The sequence below is a fragment of the Dacryopinax primogenitus genome (genome assembly GCF_000292625.1).
Source record: "Dacryopinax primogenitus strain DJM-731 SS1 chromosome Unknown DACRYscaffold_6, whole genome shotgun sequence".
Taxonomy (NCBI): domain Eukaryota; kingdom Fungi; phylum Basidiomycota; class Dacrymycetes; order Dacrymycetales; family Dacrymycetaceae; genus Dacryopinax; species Dacryopinax primogenitus.
This window is the reverse complement of record NW_024467203.1, coordinates 1,210,383-1,227,171: the sequence shown is the minus strand read 5'-3', so window position 1 is coordinate 1,227,171 and position 16,789 is coordinate 1,210,383. Positions and strand designations below refer to the sequence as shown.

At 54.9% G+C, this 16,789-nt stretch overlaps 6 protein-coding genes across 6 annotated transcripts; 2 read left to right on the top strand and 4 right to left on the bottom strand.

Moving 5' to 3' along the window:
• Positions 1-148: 148 nt before the first annotated feature.
• DACRYDRAFT_15170 (uncharacterized protein) lies at positions 149-1,254 on the top strand (the record flags this gene model as incomplete). Its single annotated transcript, XM_040771080.1, has 2 exons — positions 149-499; positions 547-1,254. The coding sequence occupies 2 exons, from the start codon at positions 149-151 to the stop codon at positions 1,252-1,254; spliced, it is 1,059 nt and encodes a 352-aa protein (XP_040630227.1).
• Positions 1,255-1,575: 321 nt separating this feature from the next.
• DACRYDRAFT_99604 (kinase-like protein) lies at positions 1,576-3,913 on the bottom strand. Its single transcript, XM_040777607.1, has 5 exons — positions 3,066-3,913; positions 2,854-3,008; positions 2,661-2,782; positions 2,487-2,611; positions 1,576-2,439 (listed from the first exon to the last, which is right to left on the bottom strand). The coding sequence occupies exons 1-5, from the start codon at positions 3,807-3,809 to the stop codon at positions 1,756-1,758; spliced, it is 1,830 nt and encodes a 609-aa protein (XP_040630226.1). The 5' UTR covers positions 3,810-3,913; the 3' UTR covers positions 1,576-1,755.
• Positions 3,914-4,953: 1,040 nt separating this feature from the next.
• Positions 4,954-6,402, top strand: DACRYDRAFT_115514 (uncharacterized protein; the record flags this gene model as incomplete). The annotated part of the gene is made up of 5 exons (XM_040770021.1): positions 4,954-5,481; positions 5,532-5,727; positions 5,780-6,001; positions 6,053-6,233; positions 6,264-6,402. The coding sequence occupies 5 exons, from the start codon at positions 4,954-4,956 to the stop codon at positions 6,400-6,402; spliced, it is 1,266 nt and encodes a 421-aa protein (XP_040630225.1).
• A 224-nt stretch (positions 6,403-6,626) lies between these two features.
• DACRYDRAFT_115513 (uncharacterized protein) lies at positions 6,627-9,720 on the bottom strand. Its single transcript, XM_040770020.1, has 2 exons — positions 9,413-9,720; positions 6,627-9,330 (listed from the first exon to the last, which is right to left on the bottom strand). Exons 1-2 carry the CDS (start codon positions 9,486-9,488, stop codon positions 6,839-6,841), a joined length of 2,568 nt encoding a protein of 855 aa, XP_040630224.1. The 5' UTR covers positions 9,489-9,720; the 3' UTR covers positions 6,627-6,838.
• Positions 9,721-10,209: 489 nt separating this feature from the next.
• On the bottom strand, positions 10,210-11,268 carry DACRYDRAFT_94295 (uncharacterized protein; the record flags this gene model as incomplete). The annotated part of the gene is made up of 2 exons (XM_040777211.1): positions 10,210-10,992; positions 11,045-11,268. The coding sequence occupies 2 exons, from the start codon at positions 11,266-11,268 to the stop codon at positions 10,338-10,340; spliced, it is 879 nt and encodes a 292-aa protein (XP_040630223.1). The 3' UTR covers positions 10,210-10,337.
• Positions 11,269-11,630: 362 nt separating this feature from the next.
• Positions 11,631-15,855, bottom strand: DACRYDRAFT_65545 (uncharacterized protein). Its single transcript, XM_040775788.1, has 8 exons — positions 15,664-15,855; positions 14,563-15,610; positions 13,558-14,509; positions 12,709-13,511; positions 12,447-12,624; positions 12,317-12,368; positions 12,130-12,269; positions 11,631-12,079 (listed from the first exon to the last, which is right to left on the bottom strand). Exons 2-8 carry the CDS (start codon positions 15,395-15,397, stop codon positions 11,698-11,700), a joined length of 3,342 nt encoding a protein of 1,113 aa, XP_040630222.1. The 5' UTR covers positions 15,398-15,610; positions 15,664-15,855; the 3' UTR covers positions 11,631-11,697.
• Positions 15,856-16,789: the final 934 nt, after the last annotated feature.

The window sequence follows — 16,789 nt, the reverse complement described above, 5'->3', positions numbered from 1 at the left end:
GATTGGTTAACCTATACATTTGGCTCATAGCTCTTCCAATGAACGGCTGTGTCGTCTTCGACCTTCCGACAGATAATCATGCTCGTACACCTGGCGTTGTGTGCTGGTTCTCGTTCCTGTCTCATCTTTTCTCTCAACCTCAACTTCAATGGATCGCAAAGGCAAAGGCAAAAGCAAAGCTGGCTACAAACCCCTACCAACCGATGGGCCGGTCTCATCTGAGCCAGATATGGAGCTGACAACATTGACGGGTCCTCCTCCTGCCCAAGGTACCGCCCGCTTTCCAACACGGTATCTGATGGACGATTATCGACTAGACGACGAGCGCAAAAACGAACGCGAAGAGGATCAACACGGTGTACCGTATCATGAAAAGCAGTGGCCGATGCATAGGCGTGTATGGAGAAAGCGCTGGTGCGAATGGAGGGTCATGTTGCTGGTTTTCCTCGCCACACTCGTATTTGGTACAATGGTGTGGGCTATCAGTGCTGCACCTGGAGTACGTAATGTCCTCAAATTATTTGGCATATGCTCACCTCTTCGCAGCCCCGCGGACCCGACTCACCGACAGGTGACACGGTCATCGCTTTCGGCTCCGACCTGGGCTGCACCGCTCCCCATTTCTTCAATGACCCGCGCAATGCCAACCTCACCATTGGCAACACCACGTGGATCCACATCGGCATCCCTCCATCTGGGGAGTTTACACTCACCACACTAGGGTGGATCGCCACAGGCACTATTAGCATCACGTGGGATCGTTCGCTCCCCTCCGACCTCGCAAGTCTGGGGATAAGCCTCGCCAGCCAAGACCCAGGCTTCTTCGACTGGACAATCCAGTACGGCTCTGAATTCCCGGGGCTGTACCTCGAAGTGTACGACGAAGCGAACGACATGCGCAATTGTGTGGTGTATAACCTCACACTTGGCCTGCCGTGGGAAATCAGCACTCTCACGCTCGATCTGCGTTCCCGTGCACAGGTGCGGGTCACCCCTCCCGCAAACGTAGGGGTCGACGATGGGAGCGCGGCCCTTCCCGCACACACCCTAGAAGAACTCCATGCACAGTTCTCGAGCAACCGAACGGGCAGCTTGCTGCTGTTGAGCGAAGGACTGAGAACGGAACGAGCGAGCATCGACATGGCAATCGGGGAGATTACCGGGAGCTGGCCGAAACCGAAGGCATTGAATCTCAGTTTGGGGGAGGGGGTGACGATAGGCGCAGGGTTTGAGCTGTTCCCGTTTGATGGATGAGGCTGTGGAGCTGGAACGGGAAACAGGAGGCAGTGGACTGGGACTGAGACTATGTGTTACAGTTTGTATCTGTTTTTCTTCATCATGCCTGAATCGTGTCGCCAGTGGATCATATTATACACACTCCATAACCGACGATATTCCGATTCCAATTGTTCTTTCCGCGCGCCCCGCGTCCAGCGCCGAGCCGCCCAGGTGGACGTTCCGGGGGTCATTACATGCATGCATAAGGTATCGAGGGCGTGCGTGAAGCGTGAAGAAGTAAAGAGAGGATCCACTCTTTAAACAAAAATAAGACGAGACAAAACCAACTCGGAAATAAAACATGAGCGAAGCGCGTAGGGAAGGGAAGAGCAGGAGGACAGGTCGTCGCCCCCGGGGGGTATGTAATCTGCATGCGTATCCGCGGATAGGTCATGCGTTCGTACATGCACACATATTGTGCATGCCATCATGGCTGCCAGACACTGTCCGCAACCGTAATCCACTCCGTGGCAAAGCTCAGGGAATCGTCTCCGCCCATGCGACAAGATCATACCCCTCCTCTCGAGCCCTGATCATCCATCTATCCCCGAGGAGCTCCTTAGGGCTCGGCCTGTCCTCAGGCTTCTTCTCCAGTAACTTGGCGACGAAGTCGCGCGCCTCCTGACCGTACTTCGCCGCTGGTAAGGTGGGCGCAGGCTCGTTGACAATGTGCTGCAAGAGCTCGAGGATGGACATTGTCATCCCGCCACCTTGAAGGGAAACACCGCGCGACTTGCGCCTGTTCTTCTTAACGTTGGTCGCAGCGGATAGCTTGGGCGCGCCGCGCGAGGTCTGCGGGGTGGTAGTGGTGTCCGTATCGGCGGCGGAGTGGGTCGAAGCAGAGGAGATGGAAATAGTAGGAGGGGGGATGGCGAGCGGTGCGCGGCGCGGGGAGAGTGTGCCCTCGCCAAAAGAATCCTCGCTGTCCGCGAAACTCCGCTCTGTGTCTACAGAAGAGGCACTAGACAGCCCGTTGGCAATGTAATGCGCGATATCTGCATCTGCGTCTGCGTCTGCGTCTTCGTCTTCTTCGTCTGATTCTTCTAGCTCGGAATCATCGTCGCTGAAAGGGAACCTGCCAAGAGCAAGCTCGATCAAGGTGATACCAAGTGACCACACGTCCGACTTGACAGTATACTGTGCACCCTGGATACGCTCGGGCTATGTGAAGCGTTAGGGCTATACAATTGGCGAAAGAAGGGACTGACGCTCATATAGGTACTCGTGCCCACAAACGTGTCCGCAATACTGTTAATCAGCTCCCCGCTGACACCGAAATCGCACAGCTTGATCTGTCCAGCCGAGTTGAACAAGATGTTACTCGGTTTGATATCTGTGTGTGTGTCAGCAAATTGGTCCGAAGCAGCGGGGACGAAACGCACCTCGGTGAATAATGCGGTGGGCGTCGTATAAATATGTAAGCCCCTCAAGCACAGCCAGCGCAATCTGCGCCACGACTTCAATGTCGATCGCACCGATCCGTTTGTATATCTGGTCCAAACTCCTGTATGCCGCATTAGCATCATTCGAGCACACGATCAAGCAGCACCATAGATTAGGAAAATGAGAACGTACCCTTTGTCCGCGAACTCCATACATATGCATATATGTGGGTCGGCGACAAACGCGCCGTAAAAGGAGATAATCCGGGTAGAACGACAGTCGTGCATGATCTGTAGCTCACGAAGGATTTGTTTCCTCACCGCAGGCTTAGCATCAATGAGTACCAACTATTAAGCTGTCAGCATCACGTCCCATCCCCGCCCGCGAAAATGGAGAGAACACACCTTCCGTGCCATCGTTTTCCCCGTTGGGATATGCATGACCTTGCTGACCGTCCCTCCATTACCCTGCCCAAGCTCACAAATTGTCTTCAAATCCTCGACCTTCAACTCGATCCTCTCCCCCTTCTCGCCCATCTCCAGCGTTGCCAGTTGTTCCGAAAGCTTGTTCTGCAGGTTTGTCCTCTGGCTGCCGGTGTTTGGTGTTCCACCGGGGTAGGAAGAGTATCCGAAGGGTGAGGATCCACCGGCAGATGAAGCGCTACGCGCCGGGGAGACGTGTACTCCGTTCTCTTTCGGTTCTTTGGGGAGGGCCTTGCTTTTGGAGACGTCGAGCAGAGGGGGTGGGCGACGTCTACCTCCCCCACCACCACCGAGAGGCGGAGGGCGGAGGGTGGAGATACCACCTCCCATTGGCGGCTTGGGGACCGAGAGGAGTGGTGGAGTAGGCAGCGGATGATCGGGTGTGATCGTCGCTTCCCTGCTGACGATCGCGCCGCCAACACCTGCGAGCATCGCGCTTGGCATAGAAAGAGATGAGCCTGGAGAGGGCGCGACCGGAGATATGGCCAGTCCGAGAGGCTTGAAGTTACGCTTCTTTCTAACGAGGGGCGAGGATGGTGATGGGGAGCCTGAAGGGGAGACTGAGGTGTTGATGTTGATGGATGCTGGAGAGAGAGTTGAGGAGGAGAGCGTCGAGGAGGAGAGAGAGGAAGAGGAAAGTGTGGACGGTGTTGGCGAAGCTTGCATGACTGAAGAGAAGTTGTAGCAAATAGCCTATACGAAATGGTTGTTTGGGACGTGTATGAACAGTGGGGATTTGATGAACGACGATGGGATGCGATGCCACAGTGAAACGTCACTCGGGGCTGTGAATGCACTGCAACAGTGTTAAGAGATATATCCCCGTCGCCGTCTGTTCCAAGTATTGATAGTCCCCCGTCGAAGACGTCCAATAAGCAGCAGGATGCGGTGAGCAAAGAGAGACGACGTCCACACCGTTTGGTCCCGCACGACGGGTGGTCAGGGGTTATGCAGTGTAAATTATACCCTGCGCCTCTTTTCTTTTCTTTTTACCTCTTCACTTGACAAATACTCGGAGGGGCATCCCACTCTATTGAACAAGGAATCTTCTCCCAGAACTCCAGCTGCAACCTGAGCTTATGTCACATCGTCAAACCCGCATAGAATAATAAGAAGCATCTGGGGTCGGACGACGTGATCAATCCCGGACCGTCCCCGTCTTCCTGATATGCACGTGAACCAAATGCAGCCCGTCAGAGCAAGTTCACGTTCTCTTCTAGACGACAGCCTCTAGACCCCTCCCTCGTCAGAGAGCATGAATGTTGTCATTAGTGACGAGCCTCCTGGTTGCTTGTTATTGTGATAAATCATATCATCCATCGCGTGATGACTTTGGCTTCTGGCAACAACATTAATATGCTTAATGATCTGATCTCGCTTACAATATTCAGCTTCCCCTCTTCAGCCGAAGCTCTGATTCCCCCTTCCCCTCGAAGCCTATGCCATTCTCCATTCCCCCTGCCAACACCCATAGCGTAGATGATCAGCAATCCCAGCCCCCTGCCCCGTGTGTGGCTTTCCTCTACCGAACAGGTCTGTTCTGACGATCTTGGCAGGATATTAGGCCGTGCATCGGAAACATGTCTCGCTTGCTCTAGATCTCTCTGCTTCACAATGACTCTGCACGTGGGTGTCACGTGCCGCTCTCAGGGCGCTCGGGAGGCACTGCGGTGCATGACATCGTATTTCGGAAAAAGCAAGGCACCGCCTCAAAGGTCGCAATTCCGAACAACAAAAGCATGGGCGCCAACATGGTCATTACCCATCTCATAAATAACAAACAGACCATTATCCTCAACATAGATGAGACATGGACCCGCTCTCGATCGTCACCTCGGTCTGTACGCTCGCCTCCAACCTCCAGACATGGTTCGGAGTGCGCCAAGAGCAGACAGACGTCGCGCGGAACCTAGCGCTGACCGTGGCGCAGATCCACAGCATCACCCTGCAATTCCAGTCTCGGGAAGCGGCGCAGAAGCTCACGCCAGCGGTGATCGCCTCCTTTCGCGCTCTGGCGTCTACCCTCCTCTGCACGCAGGACCATCTCCTCCAGCTGAACGGGGAATCCCCACTGAATGGAAAGGGGAAGAACGTCTTCCAGCAAGCGGTGGAATTTCTCCGCCCCGACGATGTCACCAAGAAGCTGATGAGTGACGAGAAGCAACTGACGAATCAGCTGGTTGTTATCCTCTTCGGCGTGACAATGCAAAGCTTCTTCTCCGGGCCCTCCCAGGGTGTATCTGTATCTAGCAATACTGACAATACGGAAGACCTGGTTCTAGCGACTGTCTCAGACAGAGAAATCCGGAGTTTCTGGAAAGACTACGTCGGCGCTAAAGTGTGACCGGTTTCTCCGATTCTTCGTCTGATGACTCACCTTGCTCACAGCTACTCTGCGTGCCTCCGAACACGTTTGCCACTTCCCTCAAGGCATGGTACAAATCTGGACTGTCGGATTCAGCATGCGAGGCCTTGCTCTTCCGGTTGGACGAGTATGCGGTGGGGGGAATCACCCCAAGCAGCCTGGAGAACTTTACACAGGGAAGGAGTCTCCGGGTAGTCATCGACGAGTTCACAAAACAAAGTGTGTTCTATTCTCTCCGCTACTTTATGGTGATATTGAGTTGGCTTGACAGAGCACATTATGCCGTCTAATGGTAAGACGCAGGGAGCAGGACCAGCTGTTGCAAAGATCGTATCTTCCCCCTCCAGTAACCTACGAATCCCCCTCCTGATATGGATGGATGACGACCCCAAAAACAACCTCCAAACGGTTGCATTTGCACGATCGCTGGGTATCCTAGTTATTGAACTCACTTCGACTGCTCTTGCCAAGTGCTGGTTTGAGGAGAATGAAGGTACGTCCGGTGTTCTCCGTACTCTCGGAGGGTTTGTTAACCTATTCTTAGCATTCGTGCGCGCCCACGATACGGCATCTCAGATCCGTGTCATATCTGATAACGCACGTTACGAGTCTGAGAATGTGCCTGTTGGGGCGGGAAGACAGTCCTTCGCTCAGCAGGGCGAGGACAGCGTGTTCCTGAACTGGAGTGCGGGCGAGCAAATTCTTCGCTACCTGCGCGGACGGCGGTACGTGATGCCCGTGCTTATCCATAACAGTCAACCTATGCGCACGGGGTATGTATTACAGTATGCACAGGCGGGGAGTACGACGAACACCACAGTGGTAACGCGGTACTGCCAGGCATTGGCCCAACGACGCAACGACGATGCGGAATGGAGACGATTCAATGCATAACCGAGTTAACGGCTGCATGCCGCTGTACTTGTATTCACTTATGCACTGCTTGTAATCGAACAAATCCGTGATCCATTTCTCCGTACATATGATACAAAGGAATTGACCGCAGACGACCTAAAGGAAAGGAGGTTTATGCTAGAAACGATTGTTCCATCGTTTGGGGCGGAACTGGGGTACAACGCTGATATAAAAAAGGAATAGAGCAGCAAGGGTGGTGACATGTACGGTAAATCGAATGCGGTTTTGGTTGCGTGGTGGTCGATGGTAGAAAGAAAGGAAACTGCGAAAGGGAGGGAATGAAGGTTGTTACCGAGATGCGCAGTCTAGATGAACGACAGTGGCCCGAAAGTTGAAGAGAAAACGAGAGAAGGAAGTTATAGTACACACAGTAAAATCCCGCGCCAAAACTAGAATTGGAACTGGGCCTCCAACATCACATGACAACACACTTGCAACCACTGGTGTGCTTTTCCTCGTCGCGATCGACCTCCATAGCGAACTCCGCTGGGGGTGAGATTTTGATCTTCGGCGGCTTGGATTGCCGAATGTCCTTGCTGCGTTCGATGGCGGTGCTGGATTTCTGGAGCTTTACATCTGCAGCTTGCACAGGTGTACGTTCCGACAGTGGAGAATACGAGGCGAACGGCGCAGGAGATGATATCCTTGGCGGTACCTGCACAGGAGGGCTCTCGACAGGGGGCTTTGGGGGAGTAATCTCTCTTGATACCCTGTGGGAAATCTTCTCTGGGGGAGCAAGATGTCCATCGGCAGACTGTGGTGAGAGCGGTCGGGGAGTGTGAGCCACTGTATCTGAAGGCGTTGGTGCACGATATTTCGAATGGTCGTAATCGAATGTTCCTGGGGCAGGGGGATAAATCACCTCTTCCGGTTCTGGTTCGGGCAGGTCATCGTCATGTTTATCCAAACCCAGCTGCTTTGCCACTGTCGGCAACACGACCTCATCCCAGTTTCTACCTCGCTCGATTCCACGTTTAGGAATGTCAGGTATGGCATCGGCAAGGGACATTGAGGCGTTACTGTCCCTTTGCTCATACTTCTGTGGATTGATAGGTTGCGACTTTGATCGAGGCTGTGCGTTGGCTTTAGCAGAGACCGCTGGACCAGACACTTTGGACGGCTTGGAGGCAACGCGCTGCCTGGCAGCGGGCGTATTTGGTTTGGATGCCACTCTTTGCCGGGTTTGAGCGGATGTACCGGCAGGGTTGGCATTGCCGTTTGTTTTGGCGTCTTTCTTGCTAGCGATGCCGGAAGACTCAGGTGCTCGCTGACCAGAAGGCGCCGACTTGTTTAAACCCACTTGTTGCAGTCTGCCCTTGGCATGAACCTTCATCGGTTGGGTTTTCGCAGCCGTTCCTGCACCATTTCGTATTGGTAATTCTTCTGGCTGTGCAGGTTGCCGAGGCTGCTCGTATGCCAGGCCCTCAGGTTCCAGCTGTTCGTGGGCCAGCTCCCAATGTTCTTCGGCCTCCTCCGCATGCGAGAGTAACTCGACGCTTTCCCGGCCACCTTCGTTTCTCAAGCTTTGGAGTACTAAGTCTGTAACGCTCGCCTCACCCTCAACCATCCACGTGAGCGGACGCTCCCGAATGACGCTCTCGTCGTGCAACTCCATCTCCCCGCTTTCGTAGCCATCGCCATATCCAGCGGCGAGAGCCAGCTCACCCCAAGCCATGTGCTGCTTTGAATTCGGACTGGGTGCAGAGCCCTTAATTCGCACCGTGCCGTCATCTGGAACGCCCAGATAATCGAGTTCGCCTCGTCGGCGCTGAGGGCCTGTGTTGAGTGCCTTTCGTTCGGCAGATAAATCGTGCCCAAACGTGGCGATCTCCAGCTGCTCCTCCGTGTGGCCTTTGTACACTTCTCCGCGCCCACCATTACGCCGCGTGTCACCACGATAGTTCAGCTCGATTTCCCCTAAACCACCCCTGTCATCCTTGCCTGATCGGTCATTGCGCCGACGTGCAGCACGTGAGGCACGCATGTCCCGTTCGAAGCTACTTCGTCCGGCATCACTGTCACTCGCTCCACCACCCATAACGCTTCCGGACAGCGGGAAGGGTGCTTGGACGTTTCGTATATAGCTCAGCTCCGGACTTGGCTCGGGAGAAGGAGGGTAGCGCATTCGTGGCTCCGGCGTGAGATGCTGCAAGTCGAGATCGTCTCTTGCATGGCCATCCTCTGCTGGAGTGGGGAAGGTGACTGGAGTCGTAGCGTTCCTGCTTCTACTTCGAGGGGTCTTGGCACTAGGTCGAGCAGGAGTAGAGCGAGGTACAGGAATGCCAGATGGACGAGAGGAAAGTGCGCTTGCAGTGAGATTTTGACCGTTGGGGTTCATTGCTGAAGTTGAGCCGTTGGGTTGGTTCTGAGGAGAATTGGCGCGGGATGATGCGGGGGTGGGAAGAACAGACGGGGCACCAGCGACAGCGGCTGTCGCAGCTGCAGCAGATGCGACAAGTTCGTTACATGCGTAGGGTGTGCTCTGCGTCCGACTGCGCGCTCTCTGTCCAGGTGCACGATTTTCTTGCTCCTTTCCCTTTCCTTTCCCCAGCTCCTTCTCACGGTCCTGCTCCCTGTCACGCATCACTGCTTGTTGCGGAATGCGATCGCTTCTCGTCACCCTGTCCTGCTTCGATGTCGTAGATGATCCATTTGCACCAAGTAAGAGGTCGCGTGTCGATTGGGCGTATTGTGCAGACATCTGTAGGCTCGGGCGAGGGATGGAGCTCGGTTTGTTGTACGGGTCAGGAGAAGCGACGCGAGCACGGGACTTGCTGGCTGGAATACCAGAAGCTGCTTCTACTCCTCGATTGCTGGTGCTTGGGGTATTGTGGGGTTCAGGAATGGAGTAGGCGTCAAAGCTCCCTGACAATCGCGAGGTGAGCAGGCGCGATTCGGCTTCAAGGCCTGTTGTGTCGGAGAAGAATGTGTCAGACAGCGGGAACAAGCACATTACAAGGCATTAGTGCCGAAATAGAAAGACACGCACGCTTCCGTAGCGCCGGGACAACCATCTCATCGTAGGGATTGATGAGGAGGTTGGAGCCCGCCGTCGCCACAGCCATGTTGAGCTATTCTATCGGGAGAAGCGATGGTGTCGATGAGAGCGAAAAAAGCGAGATGGGTGTAGAGTGTATGCGCGGGGTCTGCGTTGCCGGTATGCTCGGAAGCGGGTAAGGAGCGTAGAAGCGGGTATCCAGCTGACAGGCGGTATGCAAAGCTGAACGCAGACAGCCTGCTGGTGGTGATGCTCGCGGTATCGACCTCGCTTGGTCGTGTTAACGACGTCCGCTGGGGCTGCCCCGCGTAAAGCAACAACAAAGCGATGTTTCGTAAACACAAAGTCTTCGCGTTCACTTGAGAGAACTCACGTATGTCCACACTGCCAAAATGTCGTCCTCAACGTCGGTCAGCTGCTCATGTGCATAACCCCTTGGAGTTCGATGTGAAATGTCAACGCTGTGGACGACGACGATGAGGTGAGCGTTGATGGCCCCCCGGCGCTCCTATTGGAACACCTCTTTTGCCTCCGTGCGACTGACAGCGCTACTAGTGAAGGACCCTTCACCCCTGTACCCGAATTCCCTTTCAAAGGGTTTGTAATTCTATCTATGGAGTTTCTAATTTACTCCGTTGCTGTGGGAGAATCGACTGTTACGAGGTAACGCCTGGAGGGCAATGGGTCGAGTTACCACACCTTTACCACACAATGAGCAATGAATCACAACCCATAATCGCATTTTTCACATCAGACAGGATAGAAGACGAGAAGCAAAGAAGCCAGTGATAATCACTAGTTCTCGTTCAACCAGAAAGAAAGGGAACATAGAAACGGTTTCATTAGAGCACACAGCCATGTGGAAATGCGCCTCGGTCGGGACTCGGCTCCGGCAATTCTCCGTCTCCGTCAGTCTTTATCTTCTCCGTGGGCTGCGTTCGCGCTCTCCGTCGTTTCGGCGGTCGTCGCCGGCTTCACCACGTCTTCTGTAACCACGATCGTCCTCGTCCTCGTTATAGCGTTGTCTGCGGCCATCTCTGTCGTCTGAATAGCGCCGTCGGCGCCCGTCTTCACCGTCCAAATCGCGTCGTCGGTCGTTGTCATCGTCATTTGAGTGGCGACGCGGACGATCATCGCTGTCCCGCCCAGTACCTCGTTGCTTCCCGTGCCGCTCATCCTCACTGTCGTCTCCGCTGTCGTTCCTCCTGTCGCGTCGACCATCGTCATCGTTCCTACGCTCGGGCTTTCTCTTATGCCGCTCCTCACTGCGGTCTCTCCTTGCAGATCTCTTCGTCGGAGACTGATCTTCATCCACATCTTCACTGTCCCTCCTCGGACGGCGTTCCTTACTCTCTTCTATCCTCTTTGGTGCCTTTCTTATCCTATCTCTGTCGCTCGATCTCTCGCTATCTGACTCCTCCGAGTCAGACTCAGAATCAGAATCATCTGAGCTATCTGAGTCTTCAGAGTCGGAGTCAGACGACTCGGTAGGAGTTCCACGCTTCTGACGCTTTCGTTCCCGTTCTCGCTCTTCTTCTTTTTGTTTTAATATCTTATCTGCCGTGCCGTTCCTAATTAGAATGAGTAAGCACCCCTCAGCAAGAATTTAGGCAATCAACGTACTTAGTAAACTCCTCTGGGACATCAACAGTCGGCTTCCCCAGCTCCCTTGCACTCAACTTCGGGTTCTCTAGCATTTCAGTCCGACTCGGACGCGTGACGTATGGCCGAGGATTCTTGCACTCGAACATGAAGTGACCGCGTTTGAGGCATTTTTGGCAGATCGTTTGGGCCGTCGCTCTCGGGCGAGCGTTCGTGCCTGGGGCAAAGCGAGAACTGGGAATCATGTTGCTTGGAAAAAGTTGGAGGTCTTGTAAACAATTGGTGTGAGCAATGATTGTGCTGGTCGTGTGAGGGGGGACAAGCGCTGGAACCCTGAGTCGCCACCTCAAAAAGGACGTTCTGGTGAACACGTGATTCAAACTTCCCCCGAAAGCTCCGCGGTGAGGATTAAGGCACAACGTCTATTGGCATAAGTCACTCAAAAGCCCAAAAAGTATCCAGAAATCAATGAGGGCCAGGTATCTCTGATGAGAAGTACAGTGCGGATGGTAAGAATACATGAAGGCCCAACAGCTACCATGAATTGGAATGCGCTTCGAGGTGATTGTGTCTGGATTTGCAACTGCAGTTGACGACCCAAAGATGGAAGAAATAAGTCGTGAGTACAGGTGCCCATAATGGTCCAGCATCCCACAGCTCGGATTTTACCGCAATTACTCCTTTGTCCTTCTCGTATCGTTCTGGGTGGCGGACACCTCGGGCAATGGAGAGCTTAACCCTCTTGGCAACTGAAGCCAACCACCTGCTTCCCACTGCCCTGGCTTGTAAACGTCATTACCCCGTTGAACGTTGTCTGTGATGCCTCTCAGGAGAGCACCAAGTCTTCTAAAATCAATCGGCTTTAGAATCCAGCCATCCATCCCGCGATCATACATCGCTTCTCTCGCACCCTCAACGAGTGAGGCGGACACTGCGAAGATGGGAATGCGACCGTTGATAGCGACCGACGGTCGGACGGCATCCTGGACCGGTGGGTTGCCCCTCTCGAACTCCCGTATTTTTTCTGATGCTTCGAAACCATTCAAGATGGGCATCCTATCAAACGTGTTAGCTAGTCAGAGGGGCTTGACGGTGAAACGACATACTGAATATCCATGAGGATACAGTCAAAATCTCGATCGGATTTGATTTTCTCAACGCTTTCCTGCCCGTTGGTCGTGTTAACCACTGCGTGTCCATCGGTAACAAGGCGCTTGTGAAGGATCATACGGTTGATCGGATCATCCTAGCAACGTGATTAGATGAGTGTGACATAACGTGGGGTTGAATTACCTCAACGATAAGGATTCTCAGCTTAGCAGGACCAGCAGTGGGTGACTCCTTCCTGTTTCGCGGTGCTTGACCGCCTCTGATAGGAGCACTGTCGGGCAATTTGGTCTGATGGGACGATTTTCGCTGAGACAAATCAACAGATCTCCTGGGGGCAGAAGGGCCGGCCGTAGATGATTCCGGAAGCTCGACAGTTCTCGGCTCTCGTACGCTCTTGTCAAGGTCGAATTCATCCATCTTGATGCTTCGCACAGGATATCGAGATCCGCCGACATCAAAGTAACCTGGCTGGCCAGTTTGGCCGGTTTGTTCTACTGAAGGTGTGCGCTGGATGCTAGGCAAAACAGGTAGCAGCTTCTCGCTGGATGTCGATCGAGTGCGGCGACTACATGTACTTGTGCGCCCCTGCGGATGAAGAGGGTCCGATTGAAGTGCTTCGACAAGATTATCAATAGCGCTGCCCTTCGAACCCCTTGAACTTGGAGGGCCAGAGCCAGCGGGAGACACCGATCGTGATGTGTAGTCCGAGTACGAGCCCGCCGAGGAGTCCGACGAAGGCAGGGCGAAAGGTATGAGGAAAGAAAACCGCGATCCTTGTCCGACCTTCGAATCCACGCGCAACTGACCACCAAGCTGCTCCACGATGCGGGCAACGACGGCGAGGCCCAGGCCCAGGCCATTTCGTTCTCCAGGCCTGGAAGTAGACGACTCGACCTGCTCAAACTCGCGAAATATGCTCTCCAGCTTGCTGGCTTCGATGCCGCAGCCCGTGTCTCCAACAACGATCTCTACAGCAACCTGGCGCTTATCGCGCAGTCCAGCAGGTTCCTGAAATACGCGCGATTCAACGGTGATCATCCCTTCCGAAGTGTACTTGACAGCGTTAGCGGTGAGGTTAGCAACCACAGTACGGATCTTGCGAGCATCGCCGACTACGATTTTTGGGCTCTCTGACGTGTCGATCGTAAACTGGAGCTTGCGCCTCTCAGCCTCGATCCTGTAAAGCTGGACGGCCTCCTGGATGACGAGAGGAAGATCAAACGGCTCACTGAAAGACGTTTCGTTACCGCTCTCCAACCGTGTCAGGTCCAGGAGATCGTTAATGGTGAACAACAAGCTCTTGGAAGCAGTATGCGTAAGCTTGAGATTTTCCCGGGTCTCGCTATCAAGCTGTCCGTTCAACGCGAGTTCGAGGTAGCTACACTTCTTCAGCTCTCATCTGAAAAGCCAAATCAAGGACTCACTTGATAATATGATTCAACGGCGTCCTGACCTCATGACTCGCGTTGGACAATAGAAGATTCGTAAGTTGAGTCGTCTTGATCGCTGTCTCCTTCTGCCTCCACACCTCTATAAACTTTCCATAAACAAGCGCGAGCACTCCAGCAGTCTCGAGCTGTTCGTCCGTCCAGGCCCTACAGCGGCCAGCGATCGTCTCGGACCACGTTTTGAACGATTTCCGGGGTTCGAGGTCACCGGCGCCTGGCTCTTTGAACGGTTTTCCAGCCCAGTGGACTTCCTTCAGCTGTCCCTTGCGGAGGAAAGCGATAAAGTCCCGTCCTCCGCTCGAAAGGGGGATGTACAATAACCCAGCGACAATATCCAGACCGGAGGGGAGGCTGAGGTCAGGGAAGTCCTTCGTCACCGCTTGCGAAACTTGCATGATGTTGAACTGCTTTAACCTGAGGTACTCAGCGACGATGAGCACTTCCTGGCCACCATGATTCGGCCCTAGGATCTTGGCCCCTTCGCCAATGACGAGGATGCCAAAGTCTGCGTCGAACAGGCTCAGCAGGTCCTCGGCGTTGGAAACGATGTACCCCGTTGGATGCTGATCGGTCGGAAGAGTGCTGATAAGTTTTCTTGTATGCAGTCGCTGAGCGTAGGACAGGCGCTCAATATTCCGCGAGATGGAGTCGCTCATGAGACGAAGCATCTGCCTAACAGGGAAAGAGACGCGCATCCCGTGCAGGCCATAAGAATGGCACGCGATGAGCCCCCACAGTTGGCCGAATGCCATAATAGAGATAGACATGGACGCGCGCACGCCCATATTCGAGAGGTACTTGATATGTATCGGGCTCATAGCACGCAGGTAGGAATGCGTCATGTCCAGAGGTGTATCCAGGTCTGCCCTGCTGCGCGCTACGAGGCGTGCGGTCATCTGCGAGCGGTCATACAGTAGCCGAACCTTATCTGCCCTCATCATCGATCATGAGCGATGTCCACAAGCGCTAGCAACTACTCACTGATGGCGTACAACTGCCTGGCCTGAGCGGGTATATCACTAGCCGGAAAATGCAGCCCCTTGAACAGCTCGTGCGTCTGGTTCCAATCTACCAGCTCAGCAACGACTTGGCCATTCCAGTTCTCGTCAAATTGGTATACGAGCACGCGGTGGAACTGTGTCAGGTCCTTGATGATGCCCACGACGATCTTGAGGAAACTCTCGAGGTCGGGCGCGCGGCCCCATTGGTCGTCCACTTGCGAAAGTAGGGCGAAAACGTCCATCGTGCTTACGCCAGAGGAGGCACCGTGTACCCTTGTACGTCGACTGCCGCCATCCGCCGTCCGGGCACCGATGGTGCTCAGCGGCGCGGTAGTAGCGCGAGCCACCACTTGCCGGTTCACCCTCCGCATCCGCTCGAGCGCCTTAAGAGGCTTAGCATGGTTTGTCGTACTCTCGAGCACATCTTCCGGGGTAGGACGATACTCTTCCGGGAGATCCTCGGCACCAGTTCGTAATACTGTGGTCCCCTCCCCAACGTCGGGAGGGGACCGTGCTCCGTCTTGAAGCGCCCTCTTTGTTGCCCCACTCCGGGCTCCACTCGCCGTAGTGCTCCCAGACGTACCCCCGCTCGCGCGCATCGCAGAAGGACTCTCCCCCGGCGCAAACTGTTCCGATGCAGGCGGATAAAGGGGGTTGAACATATCCCGCTCCAGCTCAAACTCGAGTATGAGCACACCCTGGCCCCGCCCGCTGTTACTCGAGCTCCTCCCAGATTGTTCTTTCCCAGGAGGTCGGTGTGTTGCGCACCAGCAGGTCCATTCTCTCCTCTGGTGCGGGTCGCGGGGGTCCTCCATTTCCGGGAATGCGGAGCCCGGTTGACCCCAGCCGGAGAGGAGGAACACCTGGGGCGAGTCTTGCCCCTCCGAACCGTCGACATCGGTATCTAGCTCATAGAGGTACTGTACGTTGTCCCAGAGGATATCGGCTTGTGAGGGTGGAAGGGTCTGGGTAAAACATGTGAGGGAGAAGAGGTACTCGGGAGAGAGACCCAGGAGCTCTAGCGCGTTCTGCGGATAGAGCATATATTAGCCACCTTTCTCCAGAAAGTGCATACACGCACCTCAGAAACCTGCCGCACAACAAGGTTCCCCGACCCCTCATCCTCCGCCACAGCAACTAGCACTCCAAACCCCTGTACCGCACCCGGTACGCGTATCGGCTCGTCCTCGCACCTCGTGAGCACACCCTCCCTTCCAACGAGCACATGATGTCCCCCCTCAGTCTGTGTATGCTGGAACCGGGCAGTGATAAGTGGTCTGCTGTCGACGCTTAGGGAACTCGTACTGCGCCCTGAACGGCTGATGCTTTCATGCGTCTGGATCGATCCTTGGGCGGAGCGGGAGCCGGTGGAAGGCTCCGACGGTGGTAGACGGACGATCCCAGTTTCTGCGAGGGAGAGAGGAGGAAGGTCTCCTGCGGCTTCGTACACGCTCCCAGCGGAGGCGGAGACACTGCGTCCCGTGTAGTCGGTGTCTTCGCTCTCGGCTGATAGGGGTCGATCTGCTGAACCAGTGGGGGAGGTGTCACCCCAGTCAGGGGGGTCCGGAGGGAAGAGAGTGTTGAGCGGGTCGTCTGCCTGTGGGTGCCCAAAGTCCAGCGCAGTGACCGCCAGCTCCTTCCCGGGCGTCTCTTCTTCCTCTGACTCGGGAAGCTTCTCCTCTGACGTCGGGGGAGAGGACATCGACGCTGATCGATGTCGCGTGCGTTGTAGGTCGAAGTAAGAGGACGAAGAGGAAGAGGAAGGGACGCCCAGTTCGCTCGGTGTCTCCCTGGGATAGAGGAACGGTCCTTGTCGCGGTTGCTCACGCGCAGGAGGTTCGTGGGCCCCAGAGCGGGAAGTGCTTGCCTGTCCAGCGTCCTCACTCCCGCTCCCTCTCCTCGTGTCTATGTGCCCGTCACCCGTGTCCACCTCCGGTGCAGGTTGGATGTTGCTCAGCAGTGACCGGACCGGGTAAACGTAGGATGTTGAGCTAGACGGCGGAGGGTAGCCTGTCCGTGTCGGGGAGCGCGAACGCGTGCGAGGGGATGTTGGGGATGGCATCGCTGATGAGCTGCAAGAGAGTGAGATCGGACTGTTGGTCCTCCGATGTGCAGAGTGAGTAGAAGGATCAGGGTAGTGCCGTGCCTGTAGAAAGTTGGCCTGAATACGTCAGTGCAATTTCACACGCTTCGCAAGGCTTCTCCCG

What these genes read in the sequence shown, in the direction of transcription:
- DACRYDRAFT_99604 (XM_040777607.1), bottom strand. Translation starts at nt 3,809, where the DNA reads ATGCAAGCTTCGCCAACACCGTCCACACTTTCCTCTTCCTCTCTCTCC. An exon ending in GGAAAACGATGGCACGGAAG is followed by an intron (nt 3,009 to 3,065) that starts GTGTGTTCTCTC and finishes ACAGCTTAATAG; the next exon opens with TTGGTACTCATTGATGCTAA. An exon ending in ATGGAGTTCGCGGACAAAGG is followed by an intron (nt 2,783 to 2,853) that starts GTACGTTCTCAT and finishes TGCGGCATACAG; the next exon opens with GAGTTTGGACCAGATATACA.
- DACRYDRAFT_115513 (XM_040770020.1), bottom strand. Translation starts at nt 9,488, where the DNA reads ATGGCTGTGGCGACGGCGGGCTCCAACCTCCTCATCAATCCCTACGAT. An exon ending in TGTCCCGGCGCTACGGAAGC is followed by an intron (nt 9,331 to 9,412) that starts GTGCGTGTCTTT and finishes CCGACACAACAG; the next exon opens with GCCTTGAAGCCGAATCGCGC.
- DACRYDRAFT_65545 (XM_040775788.1), bottom strand. Translation starts at nt 15,397, where the DNA reads ATGGAGGACCCCCGCGACCCGCACCAGAGGAGAGAATGGACCTGCTGG. An exon ending in TGAGAATCCTTATCGTTGAG is followed by an intron (nt 12,270 to 12,316) that starts GTAATTCAACCC and finishes TCACGTTGCTAG; the next exon opens with GATGATCCGATCAACCGTAT. An exon ending in TGTATCCTCATGGATATTCA is followed by an intron (nt 12,080 to 12,129) that starts GTATGTCGTTTC and finishes CACGTTTGATAG; the next exon opens with GATGCCCATCTTGAATGGTT.